Source organism: Corythoichthys intestinalis, chromosome 2, assembly GCF_030265065.1.
Source record: "Corythoichthys intestinalis isolate RoL2023-P3 chromosome 2, ASM3026506v1, whole genome shotgun sequence".
Taxonomy (NCBI): domain Eukaryota; kingdom Metazoa; phylum Chordata; class Actinopteri; order Syngnathiformes; family Syngnathidae; genus Corythoichthys; species Corythoichthys intestinalis.
In genome coordinates, this window is record NC_080396.1 from 34,487,475 (window position 1) to 34,506,403 (window position 18,929).

At 40.9% G+C, this 18,929-nt stretch overlaps 1 protein-coding gene across 2 annotated transcripts; it reads right to left on the minus strand.

Annotated features, from left to right (window-relative positions):
* Positions 1 to 3,029: 3,029 nt before the first annotated feature.
* Positions 3,030 to 18,697, minus strand: gdap1l1 (ganglioside induced differentiation associated protein 1-like 1). 2 transcript variants are annotated; one of them, XM_057829792.1, is made up of 6 exons: positions 18,458 to 18,697; positions 7,867 to 8,059; positions 7,560 to 7,733; positions 7,172 to 7,266; positions 4,427 to 4,541; positions 3,030 to 4,353 (listed from the first exon to the last, which is right to left on the minus strand). In XM_057829792.1, exons 1-6 carry the CDS (start codon positions 18,635 to 18,637, stop codon positions 4,010 to 4,012), a joined length of 1,101 nt encoding a protein of 366 aa, XP_057685775.1. In that variant the 5' UTR covers positions 18,638 to 18,697; the 3' UTR covers positions 3,030 to 4,009. The 2 variants fall into 2 exon arrangements, with proteins under 2 accessions (XP_057685775.1, XP_057685776.1); XM_057829793.1 differs by having other exon boundaries at positions 7,560 to 7,765; positions 7,854 to 8,059.
* Positions 18,698 to 18,929: the final 232 nt, after the last annotated feature.

Genomic DNA, 18,929 nt, shown 5'->3' on the forward strand with positions numbered 1-18,929 from the left:
TATACACATAAGCCGCTTTTGAGGGGATGGTCTGCAACTTTACCCCTGCAATAGAAGGGTGGGGGTTACAGCTAATCTCTTTGTATTACAGTAAATGTATTACAGTAAACTTCAAGTGAGAGTGGTAATAAACCGCTTGTGTTAACTCTTTGCACAGCTGCTGTTCTTTGTGAGTTGAGTTCACTGCCACTATACAGCATTCGTATCTCAAACATTTGCTCTCAAATCAAAGCAACACATCGGCAAAAGGACAGTTCGTAACTGCAAGGACTAACAGGTCACATCACTCGTATCTCAAGGCGTCACTGTTTTGTGACAATTTTTGTTTGGTAATGTGTATCTTGGCTCAATAAAGGTCGGTAAACTCAGCAACTTTACCCAAATGTGATGTCATTAGTCAGAAACACACACACAAAAAAAGAAAAATAGGCATCAGCGGAAACCACTCATTTTCTCTTCTCATTATTGCTTGGCAGCCAAACATTTTGACATACAAGGAAGACGACGCTTCCTTTAGGCGAAAAACACACACCTTTAAGCAAGCTCGAGTGTCGTCGTGGCTTCAGAACATTTACAAGCGGTCAACTCCTGCTTGGGACAGCGGACGGTGTTTTGTGTGATCTCTAGTGCTCAACTCAAACAAGTGGGGGATTGGTTTTGCATCTATAGTGCTTAGATATACTCTTGAAATACCATATTTTTCGCACTATAAGGCCCACCTAAAAGCCTTCAATTTTCTCAAAAGCCAATAGTGCGCCTTATAATCCTATGTGCCTTACATATGAACAGAGGCGGGTTGTAACGCATTGCATGTACTCTGTTACATTTACTTGAGTAACTTTTTGAGAAAAATGTTCTTCTAAGAGAAGTTTTACATAGCCATACTGTTTACTTTTACATGAATAGATTTGTGAAGAAAAAAAAGGCTACTCTTACTCTGCTACTTTGGGCTACACAAGAGTCGTTCCATTTTTCCTCTTTATTGTACATATTAGATTTATTAGTGTTTTGCCAGTGATGCCAAGACCAGCTCTACCAATTTTACCAATCAGACGTCGCAAAAATAGTCACATGACTCTGTTAAAACAATCTGACGCAAGCTTGCCGTTCTATGATTACGCCAGCCTGTTCAATCACTTGGCGTCTTTAAAGCACTGTAAAAAATGAAGTATTTGACCTGGAGCGCTGCCCTCAACATGACTCGAAAGCATAGATTTTAACCTCTCTCCCAGTCTTTATTTGGCACCGATCGATCACCGGGAATATGATCCTTTTAATTTCATTATAGTAACTACAAAAGAACTTTTCACTATTCAAACTAGGACCTATTTTCTCCTCTAGAGGGCACTCATGCTCTTTGGACGAATAATGCTTCATTTCTTTTTTGCTCTCTGTCGCCGGAATTCAATGATTTTTTGTGTGTTTTTCTTTGACTTAATGTGGTTGTGTAATGGTTTATTGTACGGTATCATTATAACAACAGTTCATTTACTTGTACTTGACTACATTTTTTGGACGACTATTTTCACTTTTACTTGGGTGATATTATTTTGAAGTAACGCTACTTTTACTTAAGTAAAATTTTTGGCTACTCTACCCACCTCTGCATATGAATCAATATGAGTTAATCATGGCATGACATTCCCTATAACACAGCTTCATCTAGTGAATGTGTAATGCAACCCCAACAACTACTACTACTGCGCCTTATAATGGACTGCTCACGATATATGAAAAAAGTTTTAAAATAAGCCATTCATTGAAGCCTCATATTCTGATGCACCTTATAGTGTGGAAAATACGGTACTCCGCTTTTCATCTTCAGTAGAAGAAGCATCCATGTTCATAACAATGCATCAGTGAAGTGAAAACCTCAGCATTTACTGTTGTGCTAGTCTTGTGTGTGTGTTTTTTTATAATGAATTTGGAACACTGGCTTGGTGTAGCCACACAGCAAAAGAAAGGGTGAGCATGCATAAATTCCTAATGGATGATGAAGTGAAGAAACACATTTGAATGATTCAGACTTTGAAGATGAAAGGCTTTGGTCAGTGTTATAAATTTCTAAAAGACAAAAACTGACTGAAATTCTGACAAGTAAAAAGCAAATTTCAGAAAAGAATGCCTGAAAACAAAAAAGTACAGTGAAAGTAAGCCGAGGCTATCGTCTTGAATTTTGATGCTGATGACTTATGCTTCTTCTTAATCGATTAACTCGAGTATTCGATTAGAAAAAAAATATTCGAATTAAATTTTGCTGCTTGGAGTATTTGTTTAATTAAAGTGGCGTTGTAATGGTTTATTTTGAAACTGTTTGCATTGAGTTTTATTGATTTGGGTGGATACACTGCCCTCTAGTCTGCTTCATTTCACATGGCTAAATCCAGCTGCTCCATGTTAAGACCAACATAAGACAAGATTTTGTTTACGCTAATGTTTTTATAATGCATTCGTAATTTAGTTATAGGTATAAGAATATTTAGTCGTTTTTTGTGGGAATATGTGTCTGAACCATTTGTTAAGAGCATTGTAAAAAAAAAAAGTTAGCATTTATAGCATTTAAGCTAACAGACTTATGCTATGTAATTTAGCCGATTGTTCTTTTGTTGTACATAGATCTTTATTAATGTATTTATTTTTATATCGTTTGAGGCTCAGCTCAGGTATTTTATTTTTGCATGTTCCTCATCCAATTACTCGATTATTCGGACTAACTAGTTCACCGATTACTCGACTACTAAAATAATCGATAGCTGCAGCCCTACTTCTTCTACATGCAAAACCTCCACCTCAGAACTAAAATCATAGTTATAGTTTAGTTGTAGTAAATTTTAAGCTGTAGTAAATTGTGAGAGCTTTCTAGTTGACGCTGTTGTAGTAATGTCACCTAGACTCTGAAAAACTGTGACCGATCATCACCAAAATTAACGTGCATAGCTTTGCTCATTCCCACTTCATTCATCCATTCATTCGTCTTTACTGCTTATCCTAACAAGGGTCACGGGGGTGCTGAAGCCTATCCCATTCAACTACGGGCAGGAGACGGGGTACACCCTGAACTGGTTGCCAGCCAATCACAGTCATTTCCCACTTCAATCTCTGAAAATAACTGGGCTGGTAGGCCTACTTAATGTCCACCTCAGTCAAGAAGCAGCGTGCCAGTGTGGGTCAACATAGGATACAGAGCTGCCGCTTGCTTCTTCCTTAATTCTTATATACATGAAGAAATGTATTGAAATATTTTCAGCGGTTGAAGTGGGTATAAATAGAAATGTTACAAATATATTTTGGTGACGAAATATCACGGTCAGTGGAGATAAGCGATGTAAGTTCTTACTTTTCCAATGTAAAAAATGGACTGCAAAGACTTTGCTGAATTCACACCACTCGACCACAAGACAATCGAGGTGTGGCAATTTTGCTGGTCAAACGTATGCGTTTCAGGAATGAGTCATTGTTTACAGATTGCTCCAAAAACGGATTATTGATACTGATTATTGATACCAATATCAGCATTTCAGCAAAAAAAAGGGGGTTGGTTTGTTTGGTTTCCTTTTTTAGCTGGAGGGTCCCTTTAAATGCTTTTTATTTTGGACACAGGCCTTGGTTCTTCTACTGAAAGCCACGCTGTATCAGAAGTGACACAGTTTCCTGTCGTTAAAAGCTATGAGCAGCAATGAGTATGAGTCGTGACATGCCAAGGTCACTTTATGTGCGTGTTTGTGTGTGTTACTGTACTGATTTGATTGAAGTGCAGTCTGGTGTATCAGTGAACCGGTTGCACGCCTCCAATAAACTCAAGAGCAAATGAGCTCGATGAAGGCTGCGACCACCAGAAAAGGTGCAGTCAAGAGAGTCTTCTAATGGAATGTTTTTATATCTTTACTCGCCCGGGGTAAGTAGTTGTGTTTCCTATATTGTGTTGGGTATGATTTTCCTGCAGTCGTTAAATGTTACAGAAAAATCGCACGCACGTATGCACAGACATTGAACACACAGAGAACGTTCACTACATGTATTTCTTTTTTAAAAACCAATAGGCAAAGTAGCCCATGCCCCCGAGGGACCCCATGAGAAAGGAGGCTCCGAAGAAGGACGGCGGCTTCTTTTTTACCATCCGAAAGGCGTTGGGCAGGACCGCCGACAAGAGCGTCGTGTGGATGTCGCCCAGGACCTTGCGGAAAGCGTAGCGTTTTTGCACGCGCAGAAAAAAGGATTGCAAGTTGGGCCGACTGCCGTCCTCCCAGTATTTCTTAGAAAGTCCCAAGAACTTCAGCCTGTGCAGCAAGGCTCCCAGACAGATATCAGCTAGCGTAAAGTCATCTCCGCATAGCCACAGATCACATTTTTGACCTGCGAGAGGATACGACAGCAGTGTTGAGGCCCGCGTGGGTCGCCACTGCGCAGATGCGTTGTGCTGACCTACCTTGGTGCTCCAACTTTCTTTTCTCCAGCTCAGTCTCTACTTGATCTAAAACCATCACGAGCTCACCCAGGATTTTCTTCAGGTAGTTGACATTGTCGTGGTCCAATATTTTTGCCTGGTAAAGGTAATATGGAAAGTCACTTTAAGCCTAAACAGTCAGTTCACAATGTTTGTAAACAATAGGCACCAGGTTACGTCCCAGAGGTGGAAAAGCCATTAAATAGGGCTGACTCAAATTATTGGTTGCGACACCAGAGAAAACAGAATATTAGTTTTTGGGGTAAATCTCTTTCAAAAATTCAGACTAAAACAAAACCAATTCAACTGACCATGGACTCCATCATCAGTTGACAAGACACCTTTTTTTTTTTTTGCTTTTAACCAAGAATCTAGACTGTTTTACGTTAATATCTATAGAAATGTCACGATTTAAGCATTCATTTGCAAGAATTTTCAACTTAAAACACTGTTTTGTGACGGCCGCCATGTTGGATTTTTTGTATCTCTACACAATAGCGGAATTCAACCTAAATAGGTTGTGATTGTATATAGAAAAATGCAAATTTTGCTTTTGTTGAGTAAAATTAAGATTATTCTGCATGCTTTCCTCAAGTATTAAGTTTCTGATGTGATTTATTAGCTGCTGAAAATTTGCACTAAATTAAAAAAAAAAAAAAAAATTTGCTATTTTGGGCAAATACTAATAAGATCTGGTATATATTGCTGTTGATCCTGAAAATATAGGTGATTATCTCTGCATTTGGTGATTTTTGTGCATCTAGTGTATAATTTGAGAATTTATAGCCATTTTAAGTTTTACTTGTATAAAAAAAAAAAATCATTAATCGGGATTTTATTGGGGAACGACTGAATTTTTTGATGTCGCTGTTCATGGAGACTCATATAGGCCTAAGGGAGGTCCCTGTTTTGGTTTTAGGTCGCTAGCGGCTTTGGTTTTGAAAATATTTGAATTTTAATATTTTGAAAATAGGCCCCCCACTGATCGGCTTCGAGCCCCGTGTCGCGTCAACTGATAGTGAAGTCTATGAACTGACACTGATGGGAATAGTGCAATTCTGATTCGATTACCAATATTGCTTGGAATACAGGCTAAGTGATTTTACTGTTTTCCAAAAAAGTCGATGAAATGCGTGCAATTTTCAAGTCATCCATTGTTTTTAAACAAATCTTCTAAAAAAGAAAATTTTAAAAAACTTCAAAAATTAAACCTTTTTTTTTAGTTACAACTTATTTGATAGATTTTAAAGAACTGTAATTTGTTATTTGTGTAATTTGAAGGTCATTTGTTTCAGTCAAAAACAATCTTAACAGTTCAAGTTTCATATTGGTTGCCATTGATAGCGAATCTATCGCCATTCACGATAGATGTCCTGTCCATTTGAATGTGAGGGTCTGCCAGCCTATCCCTTTCATATGGATTGCATGTCTATTCCCATCAGAGGAAATTAATGAGTGAAAAATTGCTATTAATTTACTTGGGTTATCTTTGTTACGTTTGTTTGATGTCTTTTGCTGGTAATGGCAGTCACATCATTAAAGATTGCTCTCATTGAATAGATTTTTATTTCAGGATGTTTTTTTTTTCTCGTACAATTCAAAATAAATGTTAACATTACCCCAAAAAAAAAATACCGTATTGGCCCGAATATAAGACGGTGTTTTTTTGCATTGAAATAACACTGAAAAAGAGGGGGTCGTCTTATTTGCCTGGCACAGCCAGACTATTCTCCCTGTATTTTTCAAACACTGTGAGAAATAGTCTGGGACCCAGCCCATTAACGGCCTCTCGAGCAAGGTACAAAATCAACCGTCCAATCAGATTCTTTTATTTGCGTGGTGTGTTCTCAACGAGTAACGTCACTCTTGCGCGCCGAAAGTCATCTCTACAACAACACTGATGGCGAACGGGAGAACCGAGAATACGTTCTAATCCGCGGTAAAACCAGTTTTAAATGACCAAAAACACATCGAAACAAGTCATTGACAACAGTCAACATGGCTCGCGCTAGCCATGTTGTATAAACTTCTCCATTCTCCGTTCACGCTAATTACTTGTCGCTTTAACAACGTCACGTCTGCCCGTCGCTGATTGGTCCACTCCGCTGTCTGTTTGCTGTGGCTTGCCCGCCCTCGGAATTTGATCCGCCGGACGGTCGCCAGACTCAATCGCTGGAACAGCGGTGAGTCTGGTATACCAGGCAATCGTCTTATATTCGCGGTCTAGACATTATACCCATTCATGACGCTAGATGGCGCCAGATATCACTGAAGCAATGATCTGTCATGACAGATATCAGCTACTCTTTTTAGTTGAACCAGTTTGCATTATTTTATTGCAATGTTTTTCCTTATTCAGATTTATTTCAAGACTATAGTTACAGTTAAACCTCACTTTGATGGTTAACGCATATATTGCAATTTTGTTGTTTTATCACAATCGATTGGTTTATTTACATTTCAAAAACCAGAAGCCATTCATTTACGAACGTGATTGCACTTTAGTTTACATATTTAAATGTTCAGATATTAAGATTTGAATGAGGCAAAATAATGTTATAATCATTTGTTTCGGATGTACTGCAATTATTTTCTGTATAAAAATTAATTTGGTGTTCAAAAAGTCTTTTTTCAAACTTGAGTCTTGAAAAAGAGGGGGTCGTCTTATAATCAGGGCCGTCTTATATTCGGGCCAATACGGTACAAGCCTTCATACACTGAACTGACCATGAGTTTCTTCTGCTTGGACAGGTACGGCTCTGTCAGTTGAGGTTCCTCGTGGTCTAACTTCATCAACTCTGTTGCTGCATTGACCAAATGTCCTGCAATCACAAATGCAAAACATACAAATACTAGAGCAGCTTGATTGGTTGTGAAGGTGCCAGTTGCTTGGTGAAGCCCCACATCCTCAAGTTGTAATGCTAATTATATTTTCTTAATTGTTCCTATACTAGTCCCTTAAAATATCACTTTACGCAGGTGAAGTTGTACCTTATGTGTGCTGAAAATGCAAATACAATTCTATTTAAAAAAAATAAAATAAAATAAAAAATAAATTAAAAAAAAAAAAAACAGGACTCATCCCGGCACGACACAGTGGATTGGCTTCACTTACGACGTATTTCAGCAGTGGCGTACTTTGGGATCATAGAGTCGGTGGTAAGCTCCGGATGAAGGATGCAGCCGTGTGTGTATGCGTCCATGGGAAGATCGTCCAGAAGCCGGCGATACTGCTGCACTCGTTCGTGAATGGGCGAATCGGCCGCAGGAATCAACTGAACCACCGTGTCTGCGGATGGGGAAACATGATTAGCGATGCAGGTATTTAGAGTGTGGCATAAATGAAATTCGTTTCAACTGGGGGGTTGGCAGGAATGATCAATGCAATTGATGGCGAGCCACGTCTAATCCATTTGGACTACCTCCCACAAAGTTGGTTTCCAAGTAGTCTATGATGTGGTTATAGTCACTGATGATGATGTCGCCATGGAGGAAGACCGGCACCTCTTCCCCCAGGTTGAGCCGCATGAACCACGGCTCTTTGTGCTCCTGCAGTGGCAGACTCACGTCTCTCTCCTCACACACCAGACCCTTCTCGTTGATGACTAGACGCACCTGCAACATCCAGCGGGTTAGTCTAAGAGTCTAAGAGGCCTTTGGATTTTCATAAAACAAAGAAAAGAAGGCGGAATTAAAAAGTAATCTGTGATGAAAACGGCAACAAAAAAGATCTCTCATTCATCAAGAATGAATCAACCTGGTTTGTATCTATTGTTACAGAACTGTGTTGCTGCCACACTAGGGGGAAAAAAGTTTTATATTTCAGGATTTGATGTAATAGTTTTACATGAGTTTCACAAGTTTCATGTTTTGAAAAGCTTCATGTATTGACAAGACAGGTTTCACATTATGCCGTTAAGATTTCATGTTTTGACGAGATTAACATTTTGTATTTTCACGTTTTGACATGATAGGTTTCATTTCGTGATATGAAACAAGCTTTGTCGTTTTGACGTGATAAATTTCATGTTAGGAGGTACCGTAATTTTCACACTATAAGGCGCACCTGACTATAGGCTGCCACCCACCAAATTTGGCACGAAAACGCCATTCGTTCATAGATAAGCCGCAGCTGTCCTCACTGTATAATGGGATATTTACAACAAAAGATATTGACCGGTAACACTTTAATTCAATTCAATTCAATTCAATTTTATTGCTTTAGCCCTAAATCACAACAAGGTTGTCTCAAAGGGCTTTGCAGAGGCAATATGATACACAGTCAGAAACAGTAGATGAATTAAATAAAGTTCTAGTTCAAGTCCTGGGCATCCCTCATCCTTAGACCCTCCATGTCGGCAAGGAAAAACTCCAAAAACCCTTTCTCCTTGGGGAGAACCACAGTCAGGAGCGATCCACTTCCAGGACGGATAGACAAGATGCACCAGGACTGCTAATGGGAATTAGCAGACGGAGTTACAGTTTATAGAGATGCAATAGAGTGAGGAAACAAGGGGAGGTACATCTAGCCAGATGAGACGGGGCGGGGAGCAACGAGGATGTCCATCCAGCCAGGGGTCCGGATAGTCAGGAGCCTGCACCTTTATTTGACAGGAGTATCATACGAACGTCATAAGACCAAATGAAGCACCATTGCTTCAAGGAGCTTCATTTGGCCACCACTGCTCCCTTGGGGCAGACGGTCAACCTCTGTTGCCACCTGCTGTCAATACTGTTGATGTCCAACATCATCCTAGCATGCATTGCAGCGCTAAAGATCAACAAATAAGCCGCACGGGACTATAAGCTACAGGTACAGTATCAAAATGATGGAAAAAAGTAGCGGCTTACAGTCCGATGATTATGATAATACCTAACAATCACAAATTGATAAATTTCATAATCGATATGTTTTGACAAGTTTCACACTATGACATGATACAGTAAGTTTTACAGTTTGATCGAACACGTATCGTGTTGGGATGTATCATATAAAAAATTTAATGTTGCCACTTGATAATGTAATATTGATGGATTTTTGTCTAGTATGGGTGCAATATGGTATGCTTTATCATGGTGGTACTTGGAGAAACAACTATTTCTTATTTTGTTTTTTTATTAAAAAGTGTGTATAACTTTGAGGGATTTGACTAAACAAATGACGGCCCTACATGAGATTGAGGGCTTAGTGTGGTTTTAAACAAAGCAGCTACTTTTGCAAAAACACTTTACGTAATCGTGTTAGTCACTTGTTATCTTGCTAAGTGGTTCAGCTGCTCACAAGGCAGAGAAGAACCCAATTCATTAATTTTTGTTCAGAAAACAATTGATTTCTTAAAAGAAATCAAAAATTGAAGAGACTAAACAGACAGCAAGTGGCAGCTGCAGTCCCATTTCTATTAAATGGAGTCCCCTAGACACCATTTAATACTACTAGGAATATGGAGTAGAGACAGAGATCACTTTGCATGCTGCTCCAGCTCTGAACACAAACATTTTGTCATCCAAGCACATGTATCAGCGTGTTGTTTAATAACCTGGGATACACAGATACCACAAGTTTTATTTCTGATTGAGTACAAGTAAAATTTGGATACCCGGTAATGCAGTGTATCAATCAAGTTTTTTATAATTAACGAAAACAAAGAAAATCACAAGAATACATATTTGAAATAAAATAATATATAAATGTGCTTTTCAAATACAAAAAATTACTGAGACAGTATTTGTTTACTAAATACTGTAATCTAAAACCATCATTCTCGATATCTGACTCATCCTTTGGCTTAAACTCTGTGTAGCACTACGACAAATTAGTTTTGTTTTGCCGAATGCAGAAATAAAACTTAGCACATGCTAATCATATTCAAATATATAATTTCTCATGTTAATCAGTAGTATTAAACTTTTTTTTGGTGTGGCAGCAATACACTTCCTCAGATTTCAATTAATGTAGCCTGCCATTTGAGTATAGTATTTAACTATTTAGTTTCAGAGATAGTACTCTTTTATGCTTACTGTCATGTAAGTACAGGTAGTCCCCGGTTTACAAACGAGTTCCATTCCTGCATTAGCGATGTAAACCGGATTTCCGCGTGAGTCAGAATTAACCCTTTAAATGCCTCTAAAGACCCTCTAAATGAAAAAAAAAAAAAAAAAAAAAGAAATCCAAAAACATGTAGTATACGTCATTGTACTGTCCTCGACAAGACGTCGGAGCTAAGTCCTAGCTAGACAGCGAGCTAAGCTCTGAAATGACAATGTCAGACGTCCGTGTGGTTTGCTGACTTTATTCAGCTGCTTATGACATCAACACGTGCAGAATGAAACTAAATGAAATGAAATTCAATCAGTCTCATCTTCAATAACAGCAATTTAAATTTGCGTTTACAAGTAGCTCATGATACAGCAATAACAAGCGATTAGCATGTATCAGTTAGTGTACACATAATTAAAAACAATCATATAAATTTGCCCCAAGTATTCAACCACACTTGAAAACGCACAATTAACAAGACAAAAGACGTTACGTACAGCCGTCGGCTCTGGATGCTTCACAAACAACAAATGTGCGCGCAGGCTGTCACCTCTCTAATGCGGCTGCGTGTTAGGTTTTGTGTTAGGTTTTTCCTAGTGTCTCTGTGATTACCCATTGATTTCACCTGTGTGTGTTCTCCCAGTGTATCCTGCAATCTGCATCCACCTGTGTTACCCAGCTGTTCCTCGTCTCGTTACCCCTTGTCTGCGTATGTATATAAAGACCCAGTTTCTTGTCACCCCTTGTTGTGTCATTGTCAATGTAAGTGTCTATGTCAACGTCAAAGTCCATGTCAAGTTCTCATCAACAGTATTCACGCCTATCCAAGCCCTTGTGTTCAAGTGAGTTTTTGAAAAGCAGTCTTTTGTTGGTGACAGTTTTTGTTTGCTTTAGTGCCTTCTTTGGATAATCACAGCCTTTGTTTGTACTTTATTTTTCGTTGGCTTCAATTAAATCATTTTTGCACCATTTATCTGCCTCGCCTACATTTCCCTGCATTTGGGTCCACCTTACCTGCGCCGGCTTTCTGACAGAATGACGCAACCAAATATGGACCCAGCGGGAAACCTCCGATCCACCAGCCTTCCTCCTCACCTGTTTTTGGATTCGGATTTCTCTGAATGTGAAGAAGGCCCTGACTTAATTAACCTTCTTTCCGACAGCGATCCCGACCCAGATTTTGAGTTCATGCCCTTTTTTTTTTCACCCTCTCGGGTTTTTTCAGGCCTCCCTCATTCCATGCCACCCAGTCTGTCCATGAACAGTTCCAAAAAGCCACGGCGTGCTCGTCCACGCCGACGTCGTGGGCTCGTCTTGACGGCTCGGCTTACTGTGCCGACTCCAAGCAGTCAAGTTCCCGCGCCGGCTCCACGCAGTCAAGTTCCCGCGCCGGCTCCCCGCCGTCAAGTTCCCACGCCGGCTCCCCGCCGTGCTGTCCCGCCAGCAGATTCCTGCGACCAAGCTCCTGTCCCGCCAGCAGATTCCTGCGACCAAGCTGCTGTCCCGCCAGCAGACGACCAAGCTGCTGTCCCGCCAGCAGACGACCAAGCTGCTGTCCCGCCAGCAGACGACCAAGCTGCTGTCCCGCCAGCAGACGACCACGCTGCTGTCCCGCCAGCAGACGACCACGCTGCTGTCCCGCCAGCAGACACCGCTGCTGTCCCGCCAGCAGACTCCGAAGTTCCTGACCCTCGCCCCGACGATGCTGCTCCCCGTTTCCTGCCACAGCTTGGCGGCATGGACGACCAAGCACTGCCTTGTCTGGGACGCCCGCCTGACCAGCCCGTGCGGTCGCCCAACGTCTGGCGCCCCGGGCGCCCTCCCGATCGACCCGCGCGGTCGGCCCATGTCTGGCGACCAGGACGCCCGCCAGACTAGCTTTGATGGGCTGTTGTTGCTCCCTCCTCCGGCCCCTTTCTGCCCGCCATGTTTGGGACTTTGTTTTTCCAGGGGACGTCTGGGATCCGTCCCTTGAGGGGGGGGTACTGTTAGGTTTTGTGTTGGGTTTTTCCTAGTGTGACTTGTCTCTGTGATTACCCATTGATTTCACCTGTGTGTGTTCCCCCAGTGTATCCTGCAATCTGCATCCACCTGTGTTACCCAGCTGTTCCTCGTCTCGTTACCCCTTGTCTGCGTGTGTATATAAAGACCCAGTTTCTTGTCACCCCTTGTTGTGTCATTGTCAATGTAAGTGTCTATGTCAACGTCAAAGTCCATGTCAAGTTCTCATCAACAGTATTCACGCCTATTCAAGCCCTTGTGTTCAAGTGAGTTTTTGAAAAGCAGTCTTTTGTTGGTGACAGTTTTTGTTTGCTTTAGTGCCTTCTTTGGATTATCACAGCCTTTGTTTGTACTTTGTTTTTCGTTGGCTTCAATTAAATCATTTTTGCACCATTTATCTGCCTCGCCTTCATTTCCCTGCATTTGGGTCCACCTTACCCGCGCCGGCTTCCTGACACTGCGCTCTTCCTCATGTGGGCGTGTGTTGGGTGGCTGCGTGTGTACATGCACTCGCATGCGGAAGTACTACATGCTCTACGCTTCCTCCGCCAAAATGAAAGCATGCGTCACAAAAGAAAATTCAACATAAAAAAAAAAAACAACGACAATGAGACCCCGCATCGTAATATTATGTAAATCGGGTACGTCGTAACCCGGTTACTATTTGGAAATACTTTACATACTAGGGCTGGGCGATCTGGCCCAAAAAAGGATCGAATTTTCATTTTTAGCATTTTTCCCCCACGTTTCTTTGTAACCTCTTTATTTGTGTATGTTTTTTTCCAACTGGTAGCATGGCATCTAAATGGCATCTACAATTGTATATTATTAGTGAGCTACCAGGCATTTGAAAAATTAATGTATTTTAGTACATAATACATGTTTTTTTTTACATGTGTTTAATAAGTGTAATAAGTGAATAAAGTGCCTGAAACCCAACATTGGACGCTTTTTGAAAGACTGTTCAATATCTGCCAAAGTCATCAGCTTGCATATTCATAGTTAGTTGTGATGTTTGATCCAGATTTAAATGATGTAGGCTTTCTATTGATACTGTATTTATACTGTATATACTGTACTGCAGGGGTCTGCAAGTCCAGTCCTCAAGGGCCGCTATCCAGCTTGTTTTCCATGTCTCCCTACTGTAACACACCTGAATCAAATGATCAGATAGCTCATCAGCAAGCGCTACAGGAGCCTGATAACAATCCTGATTATTTGATTCTGGTGTCTTAAAGAAGGGAGACAGTACTGTATTGCATAAATTGACGTGAAGGACAGAGTGGAGCGATAGTGACTTGCAGGGATTATTTGTATGTCAAACCATAAACAAAAGGCATCCGGAAGTGAGCAAGTAAATTGCGGCATTGTGACACAGCATAATTTGTAGGAAACAGGAAACTTAAGGTAGACTAAAGGTGGGAATCTACTAACATTGGCCCTCAGACACTGCTGCACTGATCAATAGTGAATTCCTTTCCCGGCCTGGACACTCGTTCGGCCTTTTTATATTCACCTTACATGACTACATTATGAGTAGGATGAATACACACCTCCGCCTTCTCCTGCGAAAGCATAGTCACACTCACACTTCGCTTGCGCAGCTTCTAGCCACCCTCAAGAACTCGCTGAGCTCAACGGACAATTGGAACTGATCTCTTACCGTCTAACGTCAAGTGTCTCGGCATCCAGAAAAGTCTCGAAGTGACGCCTTCGTCCTTATTCGTGTGCTTGATGTACTGTCTGGAGCCATCTAACAACCAGCCAAGTCTACACTCTCATTTGCTGGCATCCCATCTAAAGCCAAGCATATTTAAAGTCACAGGTATGATAGCCTAGAACGTTAGGATGGCAAGAGGAAAAGTATGTGAACCTTTTCTTATATTTCTATGAGAATTAGACATCAATTCTGCTCTGATCCTAATTCATCCATATCAAAATAATAAATCAAGAGAGTGGTAGTAAGACAAAATCCAAGGGTCCATATACGTTTTCCTCCTTATCCAGGATGAATGTGAATGTCTACGTGTTATTTTGAATACAATTGGGACGAACTATGGCTTTTTGTGTGTTATGTTTACTGTCATGATTTCATGAAGATCAGATATTTTATGACCAATTTAAACTGACAATAATTTGCCTACATGTAGTTTCATTGATACTTTTATTTCTGAATATAAATACTACAGAAGTGATATACATTAATGTTCCATAATTTTTGGACTATAAGGCGCACCTGAGTATAAGCCGCCACCCACCAAATTTGACATGAAAACAGCATTTATTCATAGATAAGCCGCACTGGACTATAAGCCATAGCTGTCCTCACTGTATCATGGGATATTTACACCAAAAGATATTAACCGGTAACACTTTATTTGACAGATGCATCATAAGACTGTCATTAGACCAAGTGAACCACCATGAAGCTTTGAACCAATTGGCTGCAAAGCTTCATTGCTTCAAGAAGCTTCATTAGGCAATCACGGCTCCCTTGGGGGAGACATTCTACCTCTGCTGCCACCTGCTGTCAATACTGTTGTCAACCAACATGCCTCCATTTGGCGCCGTGTGCACTTTAGGGTGCCTTGGATAATTCTGTGTCAGAATATTACAGCACGTACTTCTTATGGCTTCAGGCTGTTTGTCCCTGCTCAGTCAATTAGACAATGCTTTCCAAAGCTTGCTAACGTTTCTGTTTTTGCTACACCTGAATGCTAGCCTCGTTCCCATCCCCCACTGTCAGCCAGCAAGGATGCTGCTTCCATCTTGAGGACGGCAGACGCTTTGAGGGTGACGGGAGGAGTAGGAGGATGAGGCAACCTGAATGCACCACCTGGATAGATGCGATGGAAGTGATTGTGATTGGCTGAGAGTCATGTGTCATGGTAAGCCAATCAGAGCCGGTGTTTTCACACACAAACCGGAACAGCGCGTGCGGCAAACACACACACGCAAAACAGATGCAGAGGGATATGATGGCAGAGCATTCAGAGAAAAATTTGTCTTTTAATACTATTTCAAGTCAAAATACTTGAAGTCCAGTAGGCTATGTCTACTTGACCAGTTGTCTCAGGTTGTGAGAGTTAGATTTAATTGATTAAACTCGCTTTATATTGTTTACTGCTGATTGTTATTTTATTATATTGTTTACTGTTTATTTTTGTTGCACTTCAAGTGTAGGATAAATCTGTTGCTGGTGAGGTGCAATAAATATTACAAGGTTCTATAACACAACTACCTGTCTGTTCTTCTCTATTCAACTGACTCGAATACTGCTCAGAAAATTTCAAATTCTTTGACATACAACAACTTCTTTTTAAAGTAACGGAAATAATTACTTTCCCTGGTAACTAGTTACCTTTACTATAGAGTAATTCAGTTACTAACTCAGTTACTTTTTGGAAGAAGTAGTGAGTTACTATAACTAATTACTATTTTTAAAGTAACGTGCCCAAGACTTATCGTCAGATCATCATTATCGTAAGCTTTGGATCACAAATCGTATCTTATTGTGAGGTACCAAGAGGTTCCCACTCCTAGTCAGGGGTGAAAGTGGCTAGAATTTCTTGCCGGAACTCCCCGACACGTCACGGAGCCAGAATTTTTTTTTTTTTTTTTTTTTGTCAAACCTCTTAAACTACTGAAATGCAAAGAAACCTGTTTTAACACAGTTATTTCTACAACACATACAAAAACTGATTTTCATTCAAAATTGTATTTTTTCAATGATTTGCAAGATAAAAGTTAACAAAAACAGCTATAACCCCAACCTCCAACTCCTAATTTTTATTTCCCCTCTTTTCCTTACATACTAAATGCCAAATCTCAATTTTAATTACTTAAGAACATAGGAGGTATATTAAAATTGATGTTAATGTACACATTTACTTTTTTTTTTTTAATAACAAAGTAACATATATTCAGAAAAATGTGTACAAATGCAGAGTGAAATGGAAAATATTTTGAAGATTGACTATTGACTTTTTTAAATCATAAGAAAATTAATAAGTAGACTAACATTAATGAACAAATTTAAGTCCAAAGTGCACATTGACAGCTAATATGTTCTGAACCTCCCCATCAGAGCAAACGAAACTAAATACAGTATGATAAATAAGCCTCTTCAAGTCTTTCATTGCTCCTAAAGATTTGATGCATTTTATGTTGCATTGCCCTTTTTTTGTCTCATCAATTCAACAACCTTTTTTTTATGCTGTTCCAGAAAACATGCACATTTGAACCAATCAGCGCTAACTATCTTTGCTGATCACATGTCAGTATGACAGACAATTGAACGGATAAATGAGTCCAGGCGTTTTGCTTTGCTGCGTGTATCCGCACATTGACGTGACTCATCATCGTTGGACTCTGATAACTGCAGCAGCTGGGGAAACCTCTATGCCATTAGTGGAATAAAATAAATAATAAATATTGTTGAAAACGGATGACACTTCACAAGCACTTTATTACGCTTGTTGTTAAAACTTTTGTATGTAAATCTGATGTTTGTAGATTGTTTTTTTTTTCTTCTGGGCGATGAAATGCATGTGTGGCAACTTAGCATTTTTTTTTTTTTTTTGTAACATAGCGTTTTGACAGTTGCCGTCATATTTTCGGAATCAAAGCACCGTGTACCGAAACAGCATTCCGGCCCTGAATCTTATACCGGAACTGCGTTCTGGCCCTGAATCTTATACCAGAACTGCGTTCCTGACCGTTCTGGCCCACTTTCACCCCTGCTCCTAGTATACAGTCTATATATATATTTTTTTCACACCTCACAGGGTAGTCATTTAACTCACTGGCTGGCATTGACGTCCAATCCATTTTGACTGGGAAGAGTGAGTAACGGATAACGGTTAAAAGTCTTTGCATCCAACTTTCCTTCCGAGTGGCACAATGACTTGATAGTTGTTGAATTCATAACCTGCATGAGTGTTCTGTTAACAAAGATACAAACTTATTCTGCCTACGAAAGTGAAGCTAAACCCCTCTGTTAAATCTCGTAGGCGCCACGACACATGTTAAGCAAATATTCATTTTTAAATTTTAAAAAGAGCAGACCCCTGCCATTTACGAGGCACTACACCTGCACTCAAAGGTCATGAAACACTTCACCACTCAGTAGGACGAGAACGTGTACTATACTGTAGTTTACCTCCCAAAAAATGCTAAACTAAAGGGGCGACAGTGGCGCAGGTGGTTGACCATTGATTGAAGGATGGCCTTTCAAATTCAGCTGCCATTTGTGCACATAGTTGTCGTGTCATCGGGCAAGACACTACACCCTACTGCCCTGTGTGAAAATAGTGCTAGACCGAGTAGTTGAAGTGGTCAGAAGGGCCGAAGGCACAAATTGGCTGTCTCGAAACTGTAGCCACGAGGCAGCTTTGCCTACTGTTCTGCTTATCACCATCTTGTGAGGAGTGAATGAATAATGCAATGTAAAGTGTCTTTGACTGTTCTGAAAATCGCTATATAAATCCAGTGGATTATTATCATTTGTACTCTGTTCCTTCCCACCTTATGCATCGCCAGCAGTTTTGTAGCCTTCTTGCCCAGTCATGGCAAGCTGGCTTTAGCTCATTGTAACTGTTGCAGTTCATCAAATCCTATACATGTCATGTGCGTGTCGACGCATGTGAGGATACAGCTGCAGAGGGGGAGTGTGGGGGGTTGTTTTGCACGTCATGTCAATCAATTATTCAGGCTGTCAGAGGTTAGCGGCTCCCAGGGAAAAGCAAGGCAGAGGAGGTGGCTGCAGCTGATTGCTTCACGGTCAATATCGACAACACGTCGAGGAAAAGGAGCCGCTTGCTGCAGCGCGCCCTGTCGAAACGGAAGGAATGCGCGGCTGCACGCACATCGCGTGCACATGCAGGACGCACGAACTGACACACGCAAAACAAACACAATCACACCTACTCTGTTGCATAGCAGAGCCAGAGCCGCCTCCATTTTTTCTACCTTACCTTCTGGGAGGCGAAAGACTGCGTCCAGTGATACAAAACCAGCCGCTCTTTGTTGACAGCGTTGGGCTCCGCCGTTGGCTCCTCACACTCCTCGCCGTCTGTCGTTTTGCCGTCTTCCTCCATCGCGGAGATTGGCCACCAACCGCAGTTAGTGGGGGTAACATGGTTGGAAGACGCCATGACAGAGCGTTTTGAGAGTGTGGAGGAGAGGAGCGAGGAGGGAGAGATGAGAGTGGGGGGCAGTAGCGGGAGAGAGGAGAGAGGGAGGGAGAAGAGCAGCGTTTGGCATGCCGCATCCGCGCGAACAGTTCCGGTGCTGAAAAAAAAAAGTCTAAACATGACTCTGTGTGTTAAATTACATGCTTCTTAAAAATGATTGATCTGTCTTGCATCTTTTCTAACATATTTTTTAACTCCTTTACTCAGGGGCGCCGCCCCCTAAAATATTCTCAAGCATCCCTAAATTATTTGG

Excerpts from the sequence above, each read along its gene's own strand:
- gdap1l1 (XM_057829793.1), bottom strand. The coding sequence starts at position 18,637 with ATGGCGTCTTCCAACCATGTTACCCCCACTAACTGCGGTTGGTGGCCA. Across the intron at positions 8,060-18,457 it reads AGTCTTTCGCCTCCCAGAAG|GTGCGTCTAGTCATCAACGA; the intron begins GTAAGGTAGAAA and ends TGGATGTTGCAG. Across the intron at positions 7,267-7,559 it reads CGCCACTGCTGAAATACGTC|GACATTTGGTCAATGCAGCA; the intron begins GTAAGTGAAGCC and ends TTGTGATTGCAG.